At 40.1% G+C, this 24,829-nt stretch overlaps 1 protein-coding gene across 1 annotated transcript; it reads left to right on the plus strand.

The window, feature by feature from the left end:
- The first annotated feature begins 3,568 nt into the window (after window positions 1–3,568).
- On the plus strand, window positions 3,569–24,516 carry COLEC10 (collectin subfamily member 10). Its single transcript, XM_026040743.1, has 6 exons — window positions 3,569–3,872; window positions 15,686–15,757; window positions 17,451–17,522; window positions 19,502–19,555; window positions 20,667–20,762; window positions 22,263–24,516. The coding sequence occupies exons 1-6, from the start codon at window positions 3,725–3,727 to the stop codon at window positions 22,652–22,654; spliced, it is 834 nt and encodes a 277-aa protein (XP_025896528.1). The 5' UTR covers window positions 3,569–3,724; the 3' UTR covers window positions 22,655–24,516.
- Window positions 24,517–24,829: the final 313 nt, after the last annotated feature.

Consider the following 24,829-nt stretch of genomic DNA (forward strand, 5'->3'; position numbering starts at 1 on the left):
TAAAGAGGTGAGTAAAATTACCCCAAGAAGGTCGTAAAATAGACCTCAGTATCTCCCAGAGCCCAAACCCTGAGCCAGGCCAGGGAGCACTAATACAGACAGACAACAAGGGATAGACTGATGCCATCCAACTCAACATAGTAAAATGGACTAGTAGGAGTCAGGCAGTTTGTAGGTGATAGAAGGCCATATATTCCTACACTACAGGGACTGACCCTTTGAAAATTCAACAAGAGTTATGGAATATCGTTAAATTTCTACAAGCTCTGTTAACTGACCAGAGAAGCAACAAGACTTTGGAGAATATTATCCTTACTTGTGACAGATTTTTTTTTCCAGTTATTTGCAGGAATATTAAAGTCTTGTCATTGTATCTTGATGATAAGAATAACATTGGTAAAACCTTTGTTTACAGGCTCAAGCAGACACTTCATAGCATCAAAACCAAAAAAAATGACATTTTTCTAAACAACCTTAACCAAAAAAATGACATTTTTCAAAACAACCTTAGGCTTAGTTTCCTCCCTGCACTTGGCAAAACACAAAACACTGAAACTCTTCAAATAGTCATGATCTCCAACACCAAGAGAACAGAAGCCATACAGTTTTCACTTCAGGAAAAGCAGAGAAAAACTGTGCTTTCTTCTTTGACTTCACATGCCCTCAGTTAGTAAGTATACTTGGGCACGAAGGAGGAATTTCTCCTTAATACTAAATTTGGGACAGAAAGGATGCCAGTGGACTTTCAGCACTTTGGGCTGAATCAACCCATGGTAACAAGCAGGATATATTAACGTGGTGTCCAACCACAAGATCTAGGACTCTGAGTTATTAGAATTGGCTGTAGATCTGGCCACCTTTTGACAAACAGCCCTTCAGGATGTGGTCTATGCACTTTATAGTCCATTGACATTTAACAACTCTTATCCAAAGGATAATCAGGTGAAGGAACTACTTGGATACTAAGCAGGAAATGTACTGTGCAAAGGTGTCTTGACTACTGCTCAACTTGAAGAAAGAGAATCTTTCAGGATTCTTGGGGTTTTCTTGTAAAACATTCATGCTTTAGGAAATGTTTGCTTTACATCCTTTATATCTGGACAACTGCCTAGTTTATTTTTCTCTTTTGCCTACAGACACTTTCCTAAGCCTGTTTAAATGAGGATTAAGATGCACAATAGGTCATGTGCCTCATTAAATCCCCCTCAGTAATAGGGCTGCTTCAGGATTTTTCAGTGCAACTGGTTTGATAAATGCTGATGGCCAAAACTCATGTTTGTTTTTTGTGTGGGTATATCATTTTTGATGGATTTTCTATTGAGGCAGTTTCCTAGCTCCAGRACAGGAATTTTGGTCCAACTTAAGGGAAGAGATAATTGATTAGCCAATAGCCTTGTAATAACATGATACAATCTTCAGGTTCCAGTGCAATCTTCAAGTTCCAGTCCATTGACCTGAATTAAGCAGATAAAGAATCTGAATCTGGATCTCCTAGATTTAAAGCAAGTAAGTGTCTCAGTTGACAAGCTCTTGGCTATATTAAGCTTCATTTCTCACTCTAAAAAAAAAAAAAAAAAAATTATGGGTTTTGTGCATTTCATAAAGGAAAAAATGTGTAGGATCTTGATTTCTTTTCTAATATGGAATATTTTTAAAACAGTAGTATGAGAAAAATGTTCTCTTAGATGTWGTCAGTAACTGAACTGGTTAAACAAATGGATTCCTGTCTCACTTGCACTTACTCCTCTTTATCACTGATGAATAACAAAGAATGTACTGTAAGTCTCTCAGTATTGTGGAACAGATAGCATCATTCACATCATTTTGGCACCATTTCCCAAAATGCCTCCTCCAAAGCTAAGTACACTAGCTTCCCACTCCTACGCTATCTATTCTTGCTCTTACATTGACCTTGTGCTCACAAAACGGAAAGTGGAAAGAAGGAAGAGATAAATAAAACAGATTTAAAGCTTACAAGTCAGAGCTGACTGAAATCACAGAGGCACAAGTTTATTTTTGGTATGACTCTGTCCATCTACAACCCCAGCTTTCACTGTTCCCTCCCTTTAGCTATGGTCTATCTGTTAGCAAGGCCACATCTGAGAGTGTTAAATGACTTTTGTTAGTACGGAGACCACTATTTGTTTTTGAAAACAAAGATCAACAACAAAAAAAGTGTTTTTAAAAGTGGGGCAGTCTGTCTAGGCTAGAAATAGAGAGGGAGAGGAGACTCTTAACCCCTCTTGGGAATTTGGCCAACATTTCATTCTGCGTGAMAGCCTGACATCAAAGCCCTTCTTCAGCCTATAAGGAAAAAGTATGCAATTTTACATCAGTCCTGCTACTCCTGCCTGTTAAAAGGCTTAGAAGTTATAGGGGCTAAATAGCTAAAGCTCTCAAATAATGAAGAAGGCATCTGAAAATCTATTATTAAGAAAATATTTCATTACCTATGATGGAAAGMAAACATACCCTCACACAGTTAAACAGTGGAGTCAGTTAAACAGTGGAGTTCAGGTTAGAAAGCAGTTGTGTCCTTCTCTGTGTGACAATACAGAAGTTAAATTTCAGGACAGTCTGTGGCTGCCCGTCGCCTCTCCTTTGCTGCCAAGCTACCTAGACTAGTGGTTACTAGTCCCTGGTTACTGTGCTCCCCTCATCAAAAGCTGGAGTCTTTTCTAGGCACTGGGGTGGGTCTCTATCACAGTCTTTTTCACAAGAGGAAACATGAAAGTATTGCACGCTACCTGTTCCTTCATCCATGAGGGCTGCTGCCCTGGATTATAAAGTCCAAGCATCCCAATGAAAAACTGATAGTCGACTTTATGTACATATGATCCTATACAGCAGAGGTAAAAAAGAAAAAGGTTAGAAACAATGCGCTCTGTGACACCCCTATCTATCCTGATAGTCAGATTGGTCTCTCCCCTTTAGAAATAGGAGACAGGGGCACGAGGTGATCAGGAAGGTTCTCAAGCTCATTTTATTCTCTTGTTTCAAATCTGGTGTCTGTCCTTCTGTATGGTGTCTACCAACATAATCTGGGTTTGTAGCAACCATTGTGAGGAAGGCTATATGCATAAAACTCTCTTTCCTGAGTCTCTGATTCACAGATTCCCTGGTAACTCCAGCTTTTCAGCCCCACTCTCAGGCCCTGCTACCCAGTATGTGGCAGCCAGAAGGGCTGGAGCAGCCTCCATGCCTTCTACCCATGGCAGACCTCCACCTATTCTCATGTCCCATATGACAGTTTTCATAGTTATGTCCCTTTAAACTTTATAAGGCATCTTCTCTTCTAGCACAGAGCCAGCCACAAGCATCCTATAACTAATTACCACTCACATGGTTACAATATTGAAATCTTTTGTCTCTTGAGTAAGTGTAAAGCTGTGCGTGAAGAGTCTATGCTGAAAGGAAAAAAAAAATGACAAAATAGATATCCCCATATATTGAAGAAATTTTCCATGGCAAAAGCAGCTAAACATCTCACAGATAAGAGATAAACTGGAATAAACAGCTGTCACTGTTAAATAAATATCCTGGATAATGTGCAGGACAGAAATAACTGTAGCCTTGTCAAACTCTCTTCTTCACTTTATTTAGCTGTTCTAGCATGTAACTCCCAACTCTTTGCACTGCTTCAGTTAGTGGAGCATTTATTTTTGTATCGGCTGCATTTGTTAAGACTGTAACAACGAAAGGCATTTCCTGAGAAGCTGCAAGGATGAGCAGCAAGAAAGAGCAACAGCTAAGGAAATACGGGACCCTAGTAGTGCTTTTTGTTTTCCAAGTTCAGATTTTTGGTTTTGATGTTGACAGTCGACCTACAACAGACGTCTGCTCGACACACACTATATTACCCGGACCAAAAGGTGAGGAATATCAGGGTATTAATGCTGAGGCCAGTACTGGTGAAGGACATTTAAAAAAAAAAAAAGAGGCATGGAGGGTTTGTGTCATTGACTGGGGGTGAAAAATCTAAATTATTTCATACTGCACAAACATCTGGAAAAGTGAAACTGTGATGGGGGAAAAGTGATGAAGCAAGGAGACTTGAATTTKTTTTCTTTAGTTTCAGGAACAGTTTCATATATTCTCACATAAGTTAGAGATATCCTTCTGCATCTTTCTCCATATAGCTCTTCTCTTACTTCTTGTATTTATCACACAATGAGTATGGTTAGTAGCAATAGATTGAATGAATTTATAAGCACCTATTGTGGAATGTTAATAGTTCACTTCGGATACAGAGGCACGGAGATGTACGAAATATTTAAAATGACTGTACTGTCATTATTTCCAAATGCCTACCTGCAAGCAGAGCTCTGCTGCATTTATCAGATCTGCTCCAGCAGCTTCTGGTGAATTAAACAGGACCTTCACTACAGGTCCTTCAACAAGAACTAGATTAGCTCTTGTATGTGCAGTTCTTTTATCTTCAAACAGCTTTCAAATATCTGAAAGCAAATTTTCTGCATTAACTTACTTTTTGTGTAACATAACTAACATCAGTGGTTTTGCCTGAAGGGCACTTCATCCAAAAACTATGTCCATGACATACAAACCTATCTTGTTATGATAGATATAAAGTATATATTCCAGACTATGTCTACTGCACTGCAAAATATGGTTCTTTCTTTTTTTAGTAATTCATTGTATTTTATATAGACTAAAAACTGGGTTAAAAATGCAATTGATTTAAATTTTAAAGAGAAAATAGATTTTCAAGTCAAAGTATTGCTGCAGACTCATTTGTTTTTATGATGGATTATTCCATGCACACTGCTTAAAGGACTATTTTTAATCAGCAAGTTAATTTTTATGATTACAATCCAAGTTTAAACTTTTGCTGCTGCAGCACAAATGAAGAAAATGTAATGATCCCCAAGGGAGCTAGTAGGAGTTTGTTTAGTTAATATCTGAAAAATGGAAGGCTGGAGATGAAAGTCTGACAGAATTGTTTTTAGCAAGTCACAGGGCTAATGAGGTGGTCCCATGGCGACTCAGAAGTAGTTAGGATTCCAGCTGCTTTCTAGCTGGGATAGGGAGTGCTTAAAGATTACACATTGTTGCTCTTTGCAAGTGTTCCACTGAGAAAGCCTAAATTTAACCATTATTTGGTCYATTGTTTCCTGGTTGATATCAAAAGATGAACAAAATCAAGCAGTATATTGGCAAGGACCCCACTACTACTTTAAAGTTAGATTGCCATGCCCAAGATCCATGATTCATAAAAGAGATTTCAAGCAAAAACCCATTACTACATTACTACTGGCTGCAATTCATCTCAGGTCATGAAGTACCTCTTGCAATCTAAGTGATATGAATCCATAGCATTATTTCACTTCCTACCTGATCTGAGCTCATTCAGAGCCATCAAGAGCACTAGTAGCTCTGACTGCCAGTCAATTGAGTAACTAAAGACTGTGCAAGCTGGCTGTGAAGACTACCCTGTTACTCCTCWGTCATCTCTTGTAGACCAAGGATGTTGAATAATACGGCATAAGAACGTCTGCCGTGAGTTCCTCTATCTATCTTGTGTCCATCTTGGGTCTTGTGTTCCTCTATTCCTCTTGTGACACAAGACTTGTGTCCCTACACAAGTTCTRTTTTCCATGCTATATCTGTGGTGCTCCTTCCTCCACCATTTTTCAGAAATCTGGTTCAACCCATACTGCACAGGTTTCAACACCTCACCTGCACTGTGTCTTTAGCTATGGCAGGACACAATAGTGACTTCACTGGATGGAAGAGTTGGGCTCTCACGGTAGGTTGGTCAGCTTTTTCCATCGTCACAGATCAGATTCCTATTATGGAAACTCCCTCCTTCCACATGGGCATGGTAATATCTAAGCAACTAAGCACCTAGGACTACAAGACATAAAATGTTATTCAAAGCTGTAAAACTTCCTATATTGTCTGTAAGTTCCTTTCCCACTCATCTACTATCCCAGTGTAAGGCTGTAGCTGGAAAAATTGTCCTTTGGGCAGAATGTAGTCTGTGAGCTACAGTACAAAGCAGCATTTATACTGCTGTTCCCATCACACAGTGCAATGGGGAAGGGAAAGCTGAGGTAGAAGTGAAGGTATTCTGAGATATTCTGCTTGTGTGGGGAGGGTTGGACTAGRTGATCTCCAAAGGTGCCTCCCAATCTTAATGATTCTATGATTCTGTGACTCAGATCACAGAAACCAATATTTCTTGGACTACAGGAAGTCYAAGAGTTACACTACTCCACTACTCCATCATCTAGACGTTCTTGGTTGCTATTCTGGACACATCACTTGTTCAAACAGGACATTAGTGTCCTGAAAACTGGTCATTTCTAACACCAGCCATGTATAATTTGTCTAATTAGCTTATGTCAAATGTTTCTTCTTCTTCAAAAAATTCTTCTTTTTTTTTGTACTCATATTTACAAGAGGCTTTACAAGAGAAGTATAATGTAAGTGAAGGAATGAAAAGAAAAGGTGACACTAGGCCAAATATCAGGAAAGCCTCCTTAGATCCTTGACGGATCTAAGCTGCAAGTGAGGCAAAACCAGAGCCCTTTACACCTAACAAAGAATATGAAAATACTCAGGAAAGATACATTCTGCCAGGACAAGAAGAATGCAGCAAACATCTCCAAGGTATTTCCAGTTTCTGCAGTAGCTGAGAGTCTGAATTAAAGCTTCTCAGTATTACGAATTAATAGGAGTTTAAGTCTGACCTCTGGTGGCCCCGAGTGATGCAAACCAAGCTCTCTGCAGTTCCCTCCGTCTGCTGTGTTCCACCACTGGTGAAAATAAACACAAGTGGGAGTTTATTTTTAAAGAATTATCCAATGAAATTTTGTAAACATATGCTCCCTAGAAGAAAAAATAGAAATGTAAGAACTAGGAAAAGAAAAAAAAAAAAAAAAGTGACATTCCTCTCCCTCTCTTTGTTTCTAAGTCATGCTCAGCTCACTTTTYGAGGGCAAATCTTTTTAATGAACATAGGCCTAATGCTATGGCTGCCTTGTCCAGTAAAGCTTTTGTGTTACAGAGCAAAAATGATTATATAGAAGTTAAACATGGCCTCTGCCAGAGCCATTACTGATATTCTCTAGGAAACAGGCCTACCCCACAGGCTAAGAGTCATCCATAGCTCTATAAAAAGTCTTTCCTTTGGGCCAAAACAACTTTTCAGTATTTGTAACTAGTGATTTTTGGTGTCTGACCTGGGACATTTCTGCACAGGTTGGGTTTAGCTAGCACGCTTTGGCACAGGACGTCTGAAGAGTCATGTAGGGCAATGCTGACCCACGACTGAGTAACCAGAACATTAAAGACCAAGCTCTGTTCTTGGCCGACTCCTACAGCATAAACAGAACTAGATCGAGCATAAACAAAGCAGCGAATTTCCTAGGGCAGCCAGGAGCTCGGACTAGCAAAATTAGTCATGGCCCCACCGCTTGTTTTCCCTCCTTCCCAACCTGTGAAGGGGACAGCTCAGCCAAGAGAGGAATTGGGGAGGCAGCTCAAGTTGTGGAAGCAAAAGCACCAGTTGTGGGTCTGTCCTGCGGCGGCAGCGGAAATAGCTGCCCTCGCTCTCCAGGGCTTTCCCTTTGGCTCTGTCCCAGCTCTGCCCTGTCTTCACTTCCTCCTCCACCGCAGCAGCGACTGGCCCAGCCCTAGCCTTGAGGCAGCGAGCTCTGCTTTGTCTAACCCACGGGGAAGCTCACATAAATGAGACGGGGATCTGACCCAGCAATATATGAGGGCAGAAATAACCAGAGCGCCCAAAGCTTTCACTTCTCAACTCCTGTAAGAAGCAGGAGAGARGCAATAATGGGAAGTGATGGGAGCTGAGCTCATGGATGTACAGGACAAGGCTATGGCTGGTTTCTCAGGGACATTTTCCTTTGAAATCTAGACACAGGAACTTGAAAGGCCTTAAATCAGAATAATCAGATGAGAAAATGGGAAGAAATGAAATCTGAAGAACACTGGGAGTTTCCCTATAGCAATTCAGTTGTAAAGTGTTTCCTTATTATTTCTGATAAATGATGTCTATAAACTCTATGACATTGGCTGGTGCCTCAAAATAGCATTGACTGTGGTCTCCAGTGTAGTTGTCCATCTCTCAGCTTTAATTGCACTTACGCAATTCCACTCCTGGAAAATCTTGAACTCTCTCAGAAACCAGATATGCTGCTATCCGCATTTCCTTCCGAAAATATAAAATGCCTTACCACATCCTATAGGCTATTCAAACCTGTAACTAAGCTTCCCTCTTAGCGCCTCATGTTTGATCTGAAGAGCCCTTTAATTTCAACACATATTTCCATTTTTCATGTATCTTAGATTTCATGCAGTTCAGTATATATTTATCTTTTAAGCTATTGGCCCGAGCTATAAAGTGTATATATGGGCACTTAAAAATATAAATTCAAAATATAACGGGTCTGTATTTCATATCATTGTTGTTTTGATTCCCTGTTCAAGCCAGAGTAACCCGTGGATCTTTGATGTCATAATGGCAGGGGAACAAGGCTGAGAAAATTAAACTAAGGCAGCTCAAGGGCCATTATTTAAGAAGAATTAGGGCCATTATTTAAATTATTTCTGTGTTATCAAGGAAATAATATGGGTCCCATTCATCTATAAAAACACATTCCTAAATGACAAAAGTCAGCAGATCTCCACTGAACACATTGCTGGCAACACATAAGGTTTGGCTAATTGAATTCAATAGAAGGCAATAGTATTTCTACCCAAGTCAGTGGACATTTATAACTGGTAAGTGGAAAAGTGAGCAGAGAATCTGATTTATTCTTGATGATTTTTTCCCTTTCACCATGGTAAGTGATAGTACCGGTTGTCTGGCTGGAAGCTGGATGAAGGAAAACACATTTCCAAGAACYTGCAAAAAAAATGCTTCTATTTTTCATGGTGTAATTTGCAGAGTGCTACATGTGCCCCGCAAGGTACCCGGGAAGAGTAGCTATCGGTGAATGTAGATAGTACAGTTGAATGAGTCCATCCGTTTTTTTTTGTCAAAAGGGAAGGTTCAGCTTCTTTGCTTTCCCCTTCTCTGACTCTATGCTTCTACTGCCACCATTGATATTACTAGACATTTCACAGTGCCAGTTCAGCTCACCTAAAAATGCATACCTGCCTTATTAGTATTTTTCCTTTCGGTGAGTTAAATTTACACAACACAGGGTCAGAAGAGTGTTCAAAACTGTGTAAAGTGGGAGGGAAGTGTGCAGATAAGAGTTGGGACCTGGTGCAAGGAAGAAGGATTGGGAAGAGAATATTGTGACGAAGCAGCTCTGGACAGAAGATGTCATTTCACTCCAAGACAGGACAAAAAAGAATACCAGTCCTCATTAGCCATACAGRGCTTGAAAACAGCAATCCCCACTGGAAATTCTGAAAAACACTGAGAGTGAAATTAAACCAAATCCTGAAGCTTTCTTGATGTAATTGTGACATGTTTTTATATTGGAAAGTCAAACTAGGCTGTAGTTCTTTAATTCTTGGAATAAGCAGCACCCTCTAGTGACCAAATCTCTCAAAAGAGATTGCACATACCTAAATACTTCAAAGAGTTCTCAGAGTTAACTTGGTGACGTGTATGAAGCCTAGGAACTGAGAGCTAATCCTGTGGTTATCTGCAGGGCTCCTCTGGGAGCACAAGGTGTTCAGTTGCTCCTGGAGGAGTCTTGAAGCTTCAAARTTATGCACACACCTTTCTCCCTTTATTTTAACACTCTGGAAAGGCTATACCACTTGAACTCTCCACATTCTGTCTGTGAAGATGAAGATCTGTGTGACACCTAAGCAACATTCTGCGCATGAAGCATTGCCCTTGTCAACACATTCACTGTGTAGGCAGCTGCCATGCAGCACCTAAAAGCCCACATTAGAAATTCTGGTTTGAAGAAGTTGTGGTAGTCATCATTTAATCACAGCTCTCCAAGTTTCAAATAGTAATGCAATCTCAATTTGAGAAATATCAGGGAAATACAGAGTAGATCAATTGCTAGAGGCCTTCTAGTGACCTGCATGTGTATGTCACCTTTTTCATCATGCAAATTGTCCTCCTTAGAAGAAGTCCTATGGTGACAGCTATGTTGAAAGAAAGATGTGAAAGAGAAAGAAGGAAATATCATGATGCAAAACTGAGGAATTTTCCCTTGGACATCTCAAGTCCTACTTGCGCAKAACAGCTTTACCCCCTCTGGAGAAGAAAGAGAAAACTACATGAAGCTGAACAGAACAACTTAAGGCATGATTACTGGATACCGCTGCATAACAGACTCAGTATGATAACTTTGTGGTGGGAGGCGGGCTGCATCCATAATGCTAAATGCATCTACTTCAGGGTGCCTTGGTCTCCACAGCACTTAACATAAAATGACAYGTCCATGCAGGTCAAGCCTAGTCTTCTTGCCCCCTTAAAGTGTATTGGTCACTTCCACACTGAACTTGGCTCCAGGTTCTCTCAGGCATTTTTATCATTACTTGGTGTSAGGCTTTTTCATTTAAGGATTTGATGCAAGATGAAGGCTCTGCTGCAGCCCCTCAAAAATGACATTTTTATTGCCAGAAAGAACAAGCCCTGGAGCATGGAGGACAGATAGAGGGCTGTGATGTGCGCCAAGCATTCTGCAACAGGTGAGCACGAAGTGCAGGGAGCTAATCTTGAGAAGGCGCAATCCATACTGCAGGAGGGGTCTCTACAGTGAACAGTGTCTGCCTTTTGTTTCAGAGGAGACGATTTAACAGAATCACTGTGAAAGAGCATCTTTGAGAGGACTAATCTGAATGTAGTAGTTCTGATCAGGAGGGAGGATTAGGAGCTATCCTGACAAAATGACTTTGTCAGTTCACCTGAAAAAATGGATCAGTAAAACCCTGGGTGGAACCAGGGAGATTCTTGCAGAGCTCTGAATGAAAAGATTGGGCATTTTTCATGCTCGCTGGGAAAATAAACGCATGAATCTGTTTAGGAGTCTCCTCCTGGCTTTATCTTTTATACAATTTGCAAACTTGCTCTCATCCAGAGGTAAGCCTGCTTCTACAGATAAGTATGGACTCTGCAAACACCAGGGTAAACGTAAAGCTCATGCTGATTCTCCAAGAATGGAGCTTAGTCCTTAGTCACAAGATCTGGGTCACTAAGCACATGTGAACAATTTTACCTTTCTCCATTCACAAACACAAACCAGATAAATGGTCCAACAAAACATTCATCAGGAAAATACAAGCCACTTGAAGATTAGTAAATTCTAACTAATGAAATTCTTACAAAATGTAACTTCCCAACAGTACATATTTTAATAAAACTCCTAAAGCAGCAGAGAGAGCCTCCCAATAGCATAAAAATCCTATTGATAATTATATCTTCCTCATTTTCCTAAGTTCTTAAAGGAGGAGGAAAAAGTCATTTTGTTCTTTATCATTTACAATTAAAATGTTCAAATGACAGTGCAAGTCATTTAGTACTCAAGGCTTTTGCTTTCCTCTGCTTTGCACAGTTCTAAGCTCTAAAGGGTCTAGGAATATTTTTGTTCTGTGTTTTCATGTTAATAGTCTGATATTTTAAACCTATGACACAGAAGAAATGAATCAACTTGAGGGAATCTCAGAGAGAGAGGACAGGGCTATTTTTCAGCTAGCAGCTCCAAGTGCTTCATCCCTGCTTCAAGTGCCAGTGCAGTGCCCTATCTGACTCCCTTGCAACCATAGCTTTAAAGTGATGATCAGCTAATKGGGATAAAACTGAGTCTGTCACTTCCTCAAATGGTTAGCAACACAAAGGAGAGTTTAAAGCCTGACGAGATACTCTAAGCTCATTATGTCAGAGATTGTCAGGGATCTGAGCTGGTTTTTTTTTTTTTCTCCACACTAAAACAAATCATATAGTACAAAGCACAATGGTACAAAATTCCCAAGTGCAATCCAAAGTACTGCCAGCATTTAGACTCATTTTCTGGCAGATTACAAAGAACTGGATAATACAGTAGGATGGCCTGTCCACACAAAGACCCAAGAGGAAGGAAGAGGTGCTTATTATAAATTAGAGACAAAGCCAACTCAACCCCTTCCCAAAACAAACAGCAAACCTCTTACAACCCTTCCTGTCTYATTGCAAATTAATGTGCAGCCACAAGGGGGGAGCATAACCCAACAGTTCATTTTATTTATTTTTTCTGTTTTTCCTGTCTTTTTTTTTCTGGCCAAAATTTGAGATTGCTGTACATGGGAGGCAGGATGGACACATAATTATAATAGTGTATAACAGTGTATTATCAAACACTGGAGTTATTCCAGTCTTCAATTAACAGTGAAATAGTACTACTAAATAACGCTGTTTGTTTCTACCCTTACATTGTAATGGTCCCAGATGCTAAATGGAAAGTTCAGGATCTTTTTTTTCTATTTAGAGCCAGGCATATTATTATTTTTCCCTTTTTCTGAGGTAGGGGAACAATGGCATAGGGTAGTAGGCTACTCTATGTTAAGGTGGAATGGGTGATAGAAGACAGGAAGGATTAACACAGGCAGTTCCATCTCCATGTGAAGAACTTCTTTCCTGTGAGGGTGCCAGAGCCCTGGMACAGGCTGCCCAGGGAGGTTGTGGAGTCTCCTTCTCTGGAGGTCTCCAAACCCGCCTGGATGTCGCCCTGTGCCCCGTGCTCTGGGTGTCCCTGCTGGAGCAGGCGGTTGGACTAGATGATCTCTAGAGGTCCCTTCCAACTCAACCATTCTGTGATTCCATGTGATTCTGTGAATATACTTCTTTGTCTGCAGGCTTTTAGAGGGACTACACAAGTTGGGACTATACATCAGCTWTTATCAATAAAAGTTGAGACACTCTTTAAATTCTCAAAGGCTTTTACCTTGTTTATCAGCTCCAAGTTTAATGGCCCATACATAGGAATCTAGTTAAATCTCTGGCAGCCCTGTGTGTAAAAAGTTTGCTCTAGAGACTCCCGGGAAAAAGAAAGAAAAGAAAAAAAGAAAAAAAAGAAAAAAAGAAAAAGAAAAGAAAAAAGAAAAAAAAAAGAAAAAAGAAAAAAAGAAAAAAGAAAAAAAGAAAAAAAAAAGAGCGAGAGAGAGAGAGCATTGCAATTTTTAATGATTCTGTATGTATACTGGAGGAAAAAGGAGAAAGGAAAAATATCTGTAGTAAGTAATCACAGCTGCATCTACTAGTATATTGCTATTCTTTCCAGGGTTCTCTTTCTAGTAATTGTCTGTGTAACGTCTCTTACAAACAAAACACCTTTCTTGCACAAACACCCCTCCTTCTCTAGAGCCCCTAGCCCTATAGGGCAGTCTGAAAGCCATGGGGATATGTCTAGTCGGCCTAACAGAGGTGATGTGGATTTTGCCGGGGTGACAGCCTGCTCCATGTTTTAGAAGATTGCAGGAGTCTAGTTTGCTCTCCTAGGTGACAAAGGCCAAAGAAACTCCCACAATAGTTTCTACATCAAACCTAGATTTATAGCATGTCCTATATACATGAATTCATATCACAAGTAAAAGTTAGAAGTTAAGAAGAGCCTCCTACTTCTCCCCTTCTTGCCAGAGAGTGTATTCCAGTTGTTAAATATCCCAACACTACTTTTCTAATCAGGACTCATCCAGCTTCATTTTTTAGCCTTTGAATCACATCAGGCTTTCTTTCTGTTATCACATATTTCTTCCCTTTATCACATTAGCCATTAACCTTCCTTTGGAGCTKAGTTTTATGACCTCCTTGTCAGACTCTGGGTTTTTTTTCTAAATTTCCAAACTTCTGATAAATGATTCTTAATCTCTCCAWCATAAACTTTAGCACTGAGGTCAACAACAAAATCAACCTGTAAATTCTCTGGCTCTCTGCTATTCTATGACCTCTAGACAATAATCCCAGCAGAAGTGCACATCTTTTAATGAGCTGGAAGTTCAGACACGTGGCTCCATCTGRATTTTTAAGGTGCCTGTCTTTTGGAAATATATCCTGACTTTATCAAGCATCTTTGAAGAACTGGTAAAAATAAAAAGATGTTTAAATGTTCTATTACTGGCTGCTTATAGCATTTTTCTCTTCATACTTTGTCCTGTTGCAGCTAGTGACAAGAACAATGAGCACACACAGCAGATGTGATGCTTCCTCACAGGTCTTCTTGTTYCYTCTAGCAAATGCTTCCTCCCTATAACTCAGACTGAGATYTGGCCCTTTATCTTTTTTGACTAGRACTACTCAACACCACCTCCAGAGAGYATCCTGACCAATGGAGTGGGTCTGCTCTCCACAGCAGAGTCCTAAAGCTACCATTTGTTTTGATGTACAGAAACCRAGCAGTCTCCATGAGTCCACGAATATAGAGGAGTGAAGGAGCTACTACTGCATTTTACCTATTGCAATTAATGGCCACCACTTCTTTCATCACCCCATAAAACATCCCATGATATGCTTGCTGCTTGCTACCTGTTAGGCAAGAAAGTAAATCGGGAATGAGCAGGTACTGGTAAGACACTCAATGAAACCATCAGTCTGAAAGTAACCAAGGAAAGCAACTTCCCCCCGCCCCAGCAGATAGGTAAATTGCTAAATCCTTTACCATAGGATATTATAGGAGGAAAGTATTAGATACAACCAGCTGCCACTTACATATGCATCCTGCACTGGGATGGTGGCACTGCTTCTCCTCAAGCTGCAAGTCCTTCTGCAGAGATTGGTAGGGAATACAGAGCACGGCTTTTGGCAGCTGCCTATACTCACGAGGSGTGTTTGGTGCAGCATTTTCCCCTCAACCCTGATATTTGTCAAAAAAAAAAAAAAAACAAGAGGAAAGTTGTTCCTGAGATTTGCCTCAAGACTAAGAATCAGAAAATAAGAAAACCAGCTCCAGTTATGCATCAGATTTCTTGTATAACCTCAAGCAAAATTACATGCTATCTAAGAAAGAGGATAACATTTATTTCCAATTACCATTTGCAGTCTTGATCCTTTAGCCTGCAAGGTGTTCAGTAAGAGACACTCTCTTTTCATAGTTATATACAATAACCTATGTAATAGGACCTTGATCTCATTTGTGGGRATTTCTGAACTACTGTAATAAATCCAAGGAACTTACCTCTTGCAGATATTCTGTACCTACAATTTTCAAAATAAAGCACCAACATAACTATAAAACATGTTTATTATATTAACATATAAATACATTAACATATAAATGTTACCTGCCAAAGACTGACAAGATTTCTGCCATACTAAGTATAAACATCTATCTTATGATCTATTGCCACATGTTTATATTCCTCCCATCACTGTAGCTTCTGCATACCTTGAACATAGAGTGATTATGAGCAGTTATTAAATTCCTATTGCATTCCATGGTATTTCTCCCTTGTGAGTTCGCTTTCCTGTCTAGAGAAGAATTTGCTTATTTATCTGCTATACAGCTAATATAACAGAATATAGAACTTTGAGTTGTATAATCTCTATGTTGGAACAGCTTTTCTGACATGGAAGGTTTGCAGCTTTTCCTAACGATGCTCAGATTCACCAGCTCTTCTCTAGAAATATATTCCATGGCCACTGCACCTTCAATGTACAATAAAAAGAAATCAATGGAAAAAAAAAAAAGAATTTTCCTTTCTGAGAATGTATAGTTGCATTTACTGAGTGAAATGTACAATCTTTTTTTTTTTAAAGGAGATGAAGGTGAAAAAGGAGATAGAGGAGAAGTAGGAAGGCAAGGAAAAGTTGGACCAAGAGGACCAAAAGGTATTTATAATAGTTTGTTGACTACTAGTGGTGTGAGAATAACASTATAACACTATGTACAACTGTTGCAGTGCATAAAAACTGTGATGTTTAATGCTTTTCATTCCTGTTTGCACCAGTGAATTTCATAATGCTTGTCAAACATTAATCAGTGAACCTGACAATGCTCCTGAGAATTTAATGCAATTCTTTCCGGTTTGGAAGGCAGCTAGAGTTGGCAATAAATTTAAACAGTCATGTAATAAGCCATTTACTATTGCTCTGCCAAGTGGCAAACTCATTTGAGATCCAGGAGGAGACTGAGCAGCCACCCAGATCACATGTATAACCAGAAAGATTACTTTTCCATAAATGAAATGATACTTCAGGTGAAACTGAATTTTGAGAGTTACTTCTTAGCAATCCATCAAGATGCTCAACAAATTCCAATCTCAGTTGTCCCTGTTTGGCAGATCAGCAAGCTCAGGAACACACTGAGAAGGGAGCTTCCTCTGATCAAAAAGCACCTGATCTGGGAACAAAGCATCTATGATTTATCAGGTCTTGCTGCTATTAAACCTGTCCCACATCTACATAAAGAGCTGAGATGAGCATTCTGATGCAGCAGACATTAGCATGTCAACCTGGTTTGCATGCTGTAACTCAAGAGTTTCATATATCATTAGGGCCTAATGTTAAAGCATATCTGTGTTCTCTCTTCCTCGACAGTGGTCTAATGTTTTAAGAGTAATCCAGGAAGTTTTTACTTGAATAGAATCTTCAAAACCATCCTCTTCCTATTGTTAAAACATTTTCCTTTCTATATACACTTCTGTGACTTTACCTCCTATCTTAAAGAGAAAGTCAGTAAGATAAAAGAAGAACCAATAATAAACCATTTACAAAGCATCTTCATGACATTCAKTGTTGGTGTGCAAATTGAAACGCCCTAAACTGGGACTCATAATTTGCCAGCTACTTGAGAATTCAAGCCACCAATCAATTAAAAAGCATCCATTATTTTGGTGCTCTCAGGACTGGGAAAGCACACAGAGCGAAGCCAGTACATCCTTATGTTGCTTTGAGAAGGACTCCCAGAAAGCCATGAGGACTTAACCTCAAGAAAAAAGAACAAGATTTTTTTATCCTTAGTACACAGAATGAAAGAAAAAAAAAATAGAGAGAGAGAGTGAAGGCTAGCTTGGTTGTGAAGCTAAAGTAATATCTGAATACTCACTAGTAGTTTTATTTCGTATTGCCTGTAAAAATATGACAACATGAAATTGTGACATCATGGGTTTTCATGGAGATCCCACATTGATCCAGCTCAGGTGGCTACCCCAGAAAACGGCTAATTTTACAAAAAAAAAAAAAGAGTAGTTTACTCTTTGTGAGTTTACTTCTGAACTGGCTCGCTCTAAGGTCCAACAAGCTCCACTACAAAGGAGGAGGAATAAATATAAAGCTATAGGAATAGGAAAGAAATGGGAGCATTATTTTTGGTAGCAGCTACCTATGAGATTGACTTACTCCTAATACCAATACCTCATACGTTGTACGCTCACATATTTGTGTCAATGTGTTTGGACTGACAAACTCAGGAAAAATACCAACAATAGAGAACTAGGTATTGTCTTGGGAGAGAAATAATGGAAACCATTTCTCCTGTACTTCTTTCCTGTACTTCTGTACTTTTCCCCTGTACTTCTCGCAGGAAACAAAGGAACTGTGGGGGATATTGGTGATCAGGGAATGATTGGGAAAATCGGCCCAATTGGCGGAAAAGGTAAGTCCTCTTTTGGGATGTTCTTTTTTTTTTCCCCTTGAATTAAGTATGTGTTTTCTGAGAGTTCCCAGTGGGGAAAAATATCAAATAACGGCTGTGATCAGTGCTCTCCAAATAAACTTACATATAAAAACTAGTCACCAGAGCTAACCAAAATGTGTATTATTTACTTCCTACATGACATAATATGAGACTTATTTGGCTAAAATCATATGTTATACGACTTAATAATTCAATCCTTGTATATGGTAAAAGGGAAAGGGATAAAATAGGCCCTTATGAAGTAAGGAGCATAAATCCTCTGAGAGCTGTAAAACAGAAAGGTAAATTGGTGTCTCTGCACGCTACAGGCCAATAAATCAATATTTTGTTGCTGCTTGGCATGCTGCACTTCATCACCTGCACTGGTGCCGAAGAAATGACTAACACTCAGGACTCCCAAAAGAGATATGCTTTTAAGAGAACACCTATTTAATCAGGGCAAATATTCCTTGCAAATCAAGGCAGACTCCACCTTTACCTGGGTAACAACGCCATGAAATTCTTGCCCTAGTAGCCTGAGAAGACGCATGGAGTTTCCCCTACGGTGTTCCAAAACAGTGACATAAGAAGAAACACTCCTCCTGCCAGGAGAGCTGCCTTGGAACAGCAGGATTCCACCAGCCTAAGGGGAACTCTGTGGTCTCTAACCCAGAAATACAGGAGGCAGGTGAAACAACCTCTCCTGGGAGCTTCTCAAGCCAACATATTCGAGTAAACCTCTCATGGCCTCTAACAGCCTCAGGATCAAAGGCAAACAAAAGAATTTGGCCTGAGGAAATAATTTTCAAAAGTACCTAGACAACTGAAGACACAGATAGTTATCTCCTAAGATTTCTTTGGTCACCAAAGCAGCCTAGAATTGAAGAATGCCACAAGTTGCTTATCTCTATCTTTAAGTAAACCAAAGCCTCAGCCTTTAAATAAACTAATCTCTGTTAAGCTGACTGTACACTTTATCACCTCTTTTATTTGGAATATTTTTCCTTATTTTTTCTTCTTTTTTTTTTACTGCGAGAAGAAAAGGACACTCAGTCACTACTTTGATTTGCTGCTATTCAAGTTCTTAATGAAGCAACTCTGAAATTTCAGCTTGTAAATGTGCAAGGTATCAAACAATGCTAAATAAAAAGCCAGTCAATTCCTGGTTTTGTCTTAAAAATAAAATCATTTAAAGGACAAGACATGTCAAAATATGATCATCAACAAAGAGAGGAAGTATGAACATTATTTAGTCTATGGAGGTTTTAATTCATAACAGCAGAGATGGCATTAATTTCAGAAAAAGACAGGGAGATTCCTGACCTAAATTACAGATGGTGTTTTTTTAAAAAGTTAGTCACCTGCCTTTACATATTAGCATAGCATTTGAAGAAGTCCTTCTTTAATTTTGATGATACACAGAACAAGGGGAAAAGAAGTCGGATGAAAATGAACCATATTTTCATGAATTTTATCTGAAATGAAATGCTAGCCCTTACTGATACTATTTTATGCAGGCGCAAATTGTTGCCATGTTGTACACATCAATTCAGTGTCTCAGTACAGATCAGCCCCATCTTGTGCTTAATCTTGAAACGGAGCTATTGAATCCACAAAAAGGCTCTGTCCTGCAAGGAAATGAGAGAACCCAGTTTCCCCTCCCATGGGTTTCTTGAGTGCTTTCAGCTTCCCAAGATCACTGTGTAGTTTATATTTAAAGTAAGTGGTACCAGGAACCAGCAGCACACAAGATGCTTGCGTTATCAGTGAGTTAGCTATTAAAGTGTTCTCCTTATTTCCATTCACCAGAATTAATCATGGGTTGTTTGACTTGGCACACCTGCTAATACATCAAGGTTTTCTACCAGAAGCAGACCATCAGTGTATTATTAAACAGGTGTTTCAAATATGTTGTCCTCACSTGTACTATCTGAGAATCTCTTTTCTTTTTTATGCAGGTGACAAAGGAGCCAAGGGCTTATCAGGAGTGTCTGGAAAAAAGGGGAAAGCAGGTATATTATGCCTCTTTCTCTTGAGAGTGTTTGGGTCTGATGATTCTTTCTCTTCAGGATTGACTGTTTGAATTTGATTTCCRCAAAATTCTGGGGCCAACAAATTAGTAAACTCCAGAACAGATGAAACAAACAGAAGGAAACTAGAAAATCTGGTTAGCAAAATTAATGCAGGATAGGGACATGAACGATGGCTATGAATACAACATACAGGTCAAGATGGACAAGAGGAATGGAAATTAATGGACAGTGACTGATAACATAAGAAAAAGTATAACATGTATGAATACAGCAGGAATACATTTATATTGGAAACCAGAAGAAAGTTTCTGAATACTAAAGGAAAAAATCCTTTAATAAAATCCARTAGGACAGTGGTGACTAAAGGATATGTCTTTGTAGGTAGAACACAAACTTTAAAACTTTAAATGTTTTCCCACCTTCAATGTATATCTGTAATCAGTTTTACACATTTTAAAGGCAACATCACTTAGGTTCTGAATCAGAAACCACTAGCAGCTTCCACTCTGCCTGAGAACAGGTTCAAACAAAATCTATACAAAAAAGTCAAATTTCAGTTTTCCAACAAAAATGTAAGGGCCTTCAGCCCTTGAAAGCKATTGATTATTTGAGCTGGTGTAAATTATCTCTGCTGCCAGCTGCATGCTTCACTAACATGGTCCTCCTGAGGAAGAAAAGGAACCTCTAGGCACTCTCACACATCTGCTCTTACTGAACAAAACACAGTTCCTCATTTCACGGATACTGCTGTTTATTTCAGAAGGCTGAGGATTCAGTAGTGTTTATGGCTATGCAGGAATAGCTTTGGCATTCAGATCGTGGTGGATACTCCACGATCCATACAAGTGGATGAAAGATCACAAACTATGACCCCTCCATAAGCATTTTCAAGCTTAGGGATGATAAAGCATGTTAACAACGGAGGGTATAGAGGCAGATCTAACCAAATGTAAAAAGTATGATAGTTCTCCACTAGTTCTCCACAAGTCGAGACAAAGTCTTCAGAAGGCTTGAAAGAGGATTACAGCTGACCCACCACACACACTAGGCTTCTAAAGAAATGACTTCTCTGCCCTCTGTATTGCGTCAGGCACAGTCTGTGATTGTGGAAGGTACCGCAGAGTTGTTGGACAACTGAACGTCAACGTCGCTCGGCTTAACACATCTATCAAGTTTGTAAAGAATGGTAAGCATCATCATGTCTTGGCATGCTTTATATGCTCTTACCACATTCTCATTGTTATTCTTCTACCATTGCTATTTTAGAGCAGTACCAGGAAAAAGACCAAATCATACGAGTAACTCTCAAAACATACCACAGAGAGTCTTGCCTCTGCAAGGACACATGCAGCAGATGAATAGAAGCAAAAACAGTACAGAAGTGATCAATAGTACACTAGAGTGAATCATGAAAAGCAGCCGGCACAGATTGCTAAACACCTCGGCACTGCTCACCTTCAGGTTCAGTGACCTCTCAGCCAACAAAAGGAAAGAGTTTGTGCGAAGCTGCTCATAGTGCCAGGAAAGGTGATAAGAATCTCTTGACCTCTTTATTGTACAAGAGGCTGCGTGTTTTGCAGCCCTGGAGTTCCCCTCACTAAAGTACAATTCTTCCTGTAGTATGGGAGATAACAACACCTCAAAGACGTGGGTTATAAGGAGTTTTGTTTGTAGGTAGTACTGTCAGCTGGACAGTGGAAACTGCGCCTTCCAAAAGGAAGGAAGGGAATGTTGTGGTGCAACACAGCTTTCTGAAAAGGCTGCACATTGCACTGCCMTTTAAAAAGGCAACACTTCTAGGACTAGATCTGTATCAGTAAATTAAGTCTGTCTAGGACCATTCTCTGGAACTGTGAACAACTGTCATTGAGCAACATTTATCTATATTCAGTCTACAAAACTKAACGGCCTGCGGCCATCAGGAATGATCTGTGGCCTGTGCCAGCTCCTAACCTATGCCAGGCATAGGTCCTGAATTGTTTTGCAAAGCATTAGTTACCCCAGGTCAAATCTGTGCCTGGGACCCCTGCAGCAACCTAGAGGCAGAGACAATCAACTTCCAGCACCCAGGAGTCCTCCTTGCCAATGTTTAATTCACTAGGATAAATATCACATGAGAAGTTTGGCTTTTAAAGCTGCTGTGCCTCCACAGCYCCTTTTGTAGTCAATGCATAGTTAGTAGCTACAGCAGCTCTGACCATATGGCTCTCATCTCTCATTTTAGCAATCATATYGAAAAACATTCACTTAGCTCTATATGGAGAGGACTTGAAAGCTATTCAATAATCCTGTATTTCCATCGCAGAGCACTCTTTTAAATCTGTGTTCAATAAAAAGTAAAGCAACTGAGATGGTTGAGAATTAAACCCTGCTAATTGTCCATTTAGCATGCTCTGATGGGATCATTTTCCTTCAGTGATGTCTACTACTAAAGTGTCTCAGGAGATGCTTTCCAATCAGGACTGAAGAGCTCTTGTCCTAACTTGTGTAAGATGCTCATCACACGCATTAGCCAGTCTCTAATCTATTCTTCAATGCTCATCGCATGTCCAGACGCAGAAACACTTCTTTCCTCTCTCCCTTTGATTAATTCCAGTGTGAAAATCACCTCATTGTCAGACTGGAACAGAAGCATCTTCAATATATTTTGAAATGTAATTGAGCTTTTTTCTCTCTCTCTCTAAAGTTATAGCAGGCATCAGAGAGACAGATGAGAAATTCTATTACATTGTCAAAGAAGAGAAGAATTACAGAGAAGCCTTGATCCACTGCAAGGATAGAGGAGGAACACTAGCAATGCCTAAAGATGAAGCAACTAATGCCCTGATTGCTGACTACATCTCCAAGAGCGGCCTCTTCCGAGCATTCATTGGGATGAATGACATGGAAAAGGAAGGACAATTTGTGTATGCAGACAACACTGCACTGCAGAACTACAGCAATTGGAAGGAAGGGGAACCGAACGACCCAACTGGTCGTGAGGACTGTGTGGAAATGCTYAGCACAGGAGAGTGGAATGATTCAGAGTGCCAAGTTACCATCTACTTTGTTTGTGAATTCCTCAAGAAGAGAAAATAAAAGTGCCACAGAAAGTGCCTGGCACTTTCTGTACATACAGCAACCCCAATAACCTTCATCCCCTGTAAGAAAAGCAGACTAAAAAGGATAAGGCTGAGTTCAACTTTCACTTCATTGGGTTAAGGATGAATAACTACCACTGAGCTAGCTGACAGTGAGCCTGAAGACAGTTCAAGTCTGCATGTATTATTGGCATCCAGCCAAAAGTAATTTTTTTTTTCAATTTAGGATTGTTGGGCAAATTTAGAGTATGCAGAGGTGAATATGACTTTACTAATGCTAGAAACAGTAAATCCATTGGTAGATTAATTACTGATGTGGTCTAGTTATCTTTAATCTGCATAGGAAGTCCCAATATTTTCCTGCATAAGAAGTCCCAATATTTTCCCAGGCCCTGCCTGGGATTTGACCAGGCAAGGTCCTTTCCTTCACTCACAAAATCAGATAACACCTGTCTGACTTGAAACTGGTCAAAGCACTGAACAAAGTACAGCTGCAATTTTTGCAGATAGGGAGTTAAAGTCTCCCAAGAGCAAGCCCCATGTTCAGGAAGGATTCACTGTTTTAGACTGGCTGTGCAGATAAGGGGAACGAGTGAAGAACTTGTACTGGGTTTCCGTGATAGAGAGGCTGGAACTGTCTGCTTCCTCCATCCTTTTCCTCTCCTAAGACCAGCACTAAGACAACATCTTAATCCTGCCTAAATTAGAAGGGAAAAGAAAAAAATGCAATCTTTTCACTCAGTATGCATTCATGTAGCGTGCCATGGCGACAGCAGCACAGATATTCAAGCTGGTGAGGMATAAGTCAGATCAGGCGCTCGCGAAACTCCATCCTGCAGCACTGACTCAACAGTCAATAAAATCTGCCGATAGGCCTAGCCCACAGGCCAAGCCAAATAAAAGAGGCTATATCGCACAGGAAGCCTGGCAGGTAAGTCCACACAGCTCTGCACCAGGTAATGCAGGCCCAAGCTGGGATCAGCACTCACTCAAAGCTTCTAGCTGTGTTTTGCAGAAGAAAAGTGCTTGTTACGATTAAGAATCTGAGATACAACACAGGTCTCACTGCTACTCGATACGATGTGGTGAGTAAAGCACCTAAGATCTCTACACGAAGTGGATGGAGCCAGGAGCACAGGGAATGATGTTTGGCTATTCAGGATTTATGGCCTGCTGGAGTTGGGCACCAAAGCCATTTTACCAAATCCCAATATTACCATGATCAATCACAAAAATCTAAGACAGTCTCCTACTGTGATAATCCATTCCCTCCCTCAATCACTTGGCTGTGCTCTGCTAATGTAGTCCAAGATGCTATTAGCCTCCTTTGCTGTCAGGGCACACTCCTGACTCACAGACAGTTTGCTGGACTCCCCAGAGCTGTTTTGGTTCAGCCGGTCCATCCTCAGCCTGTATTGTTGCAAGGGTTTCTGTCTTCCCAGTTGCAGGACTCAGTATTTGGTCTTGCTGAGTTTTATGAGGTTCCTGTCAGCTCATTTCTACAGTCTGCGTAGGTACCTCTGAATGGCAGCCCTGCCAGAAGTATATACTGATGCTTCCCCACAATGTGCAGTCATCTGACAACCTGATGAAAATGCACTTGATCATCTCCTCCAGATAACTGATAAAGATGTTAAATAGGAAAGTCCCAGTGTCTTCCACCTGTTACTGACCTCCAGGCAGAGTATCACCCATTAACACTGTCCTCTGAGACCAAGCATTGGTGAGGAACTACCCACCTGGTTATCCACCTATTCAGACCATCATGCCCTAATTTGGATATAAGAATGCTGTGGGAAACAATGTCAAAAACCTTGCTAAAGTCAAGCCATATGACACCCACTGCTGTCTCTTCATCTTCAAATTTAGTCATTTTATCGCAGAAAGCAATCAGCCTGGTCAGGTATCATGTACTCTTGGTAAATTCATGTGATTATTTACAATCAGCATCTTCTCCTTCATGTGTCCAGAAGCATGTCTCAAATGGTCTCATGGGAACAAAGTTAGCTTGACAAGTCTACATATAAGTAGAAAGCTGTAACATTTTCCTGYTTCCCTTCACTAGGAACCTGCCCTCATCTGCATAATCTTTCCAAATAGGCAGTAGCTTTGCATGATCATTAGCCAGGTTTCTCAGCACCTTGGATGGAGTCTGTCTGGTATCATAAGGTGA

This window comes from Nothoprocta perdicaria, unplaced genomic scaffold (assembly GCF_003342845.1).
Source record: "Nothoprocta perdicaria isolate Ctin4 unplaced genomic scaffold, notPer1 scaffold_263, whole genome shotgun sequence".
Taxonomy (NCBI): Eukaryota; Metazoa; Chordata; class Aves; order Tinamiformes; family Tinamidae; genus Nothoprocta; species Nothoprocta perdicaria.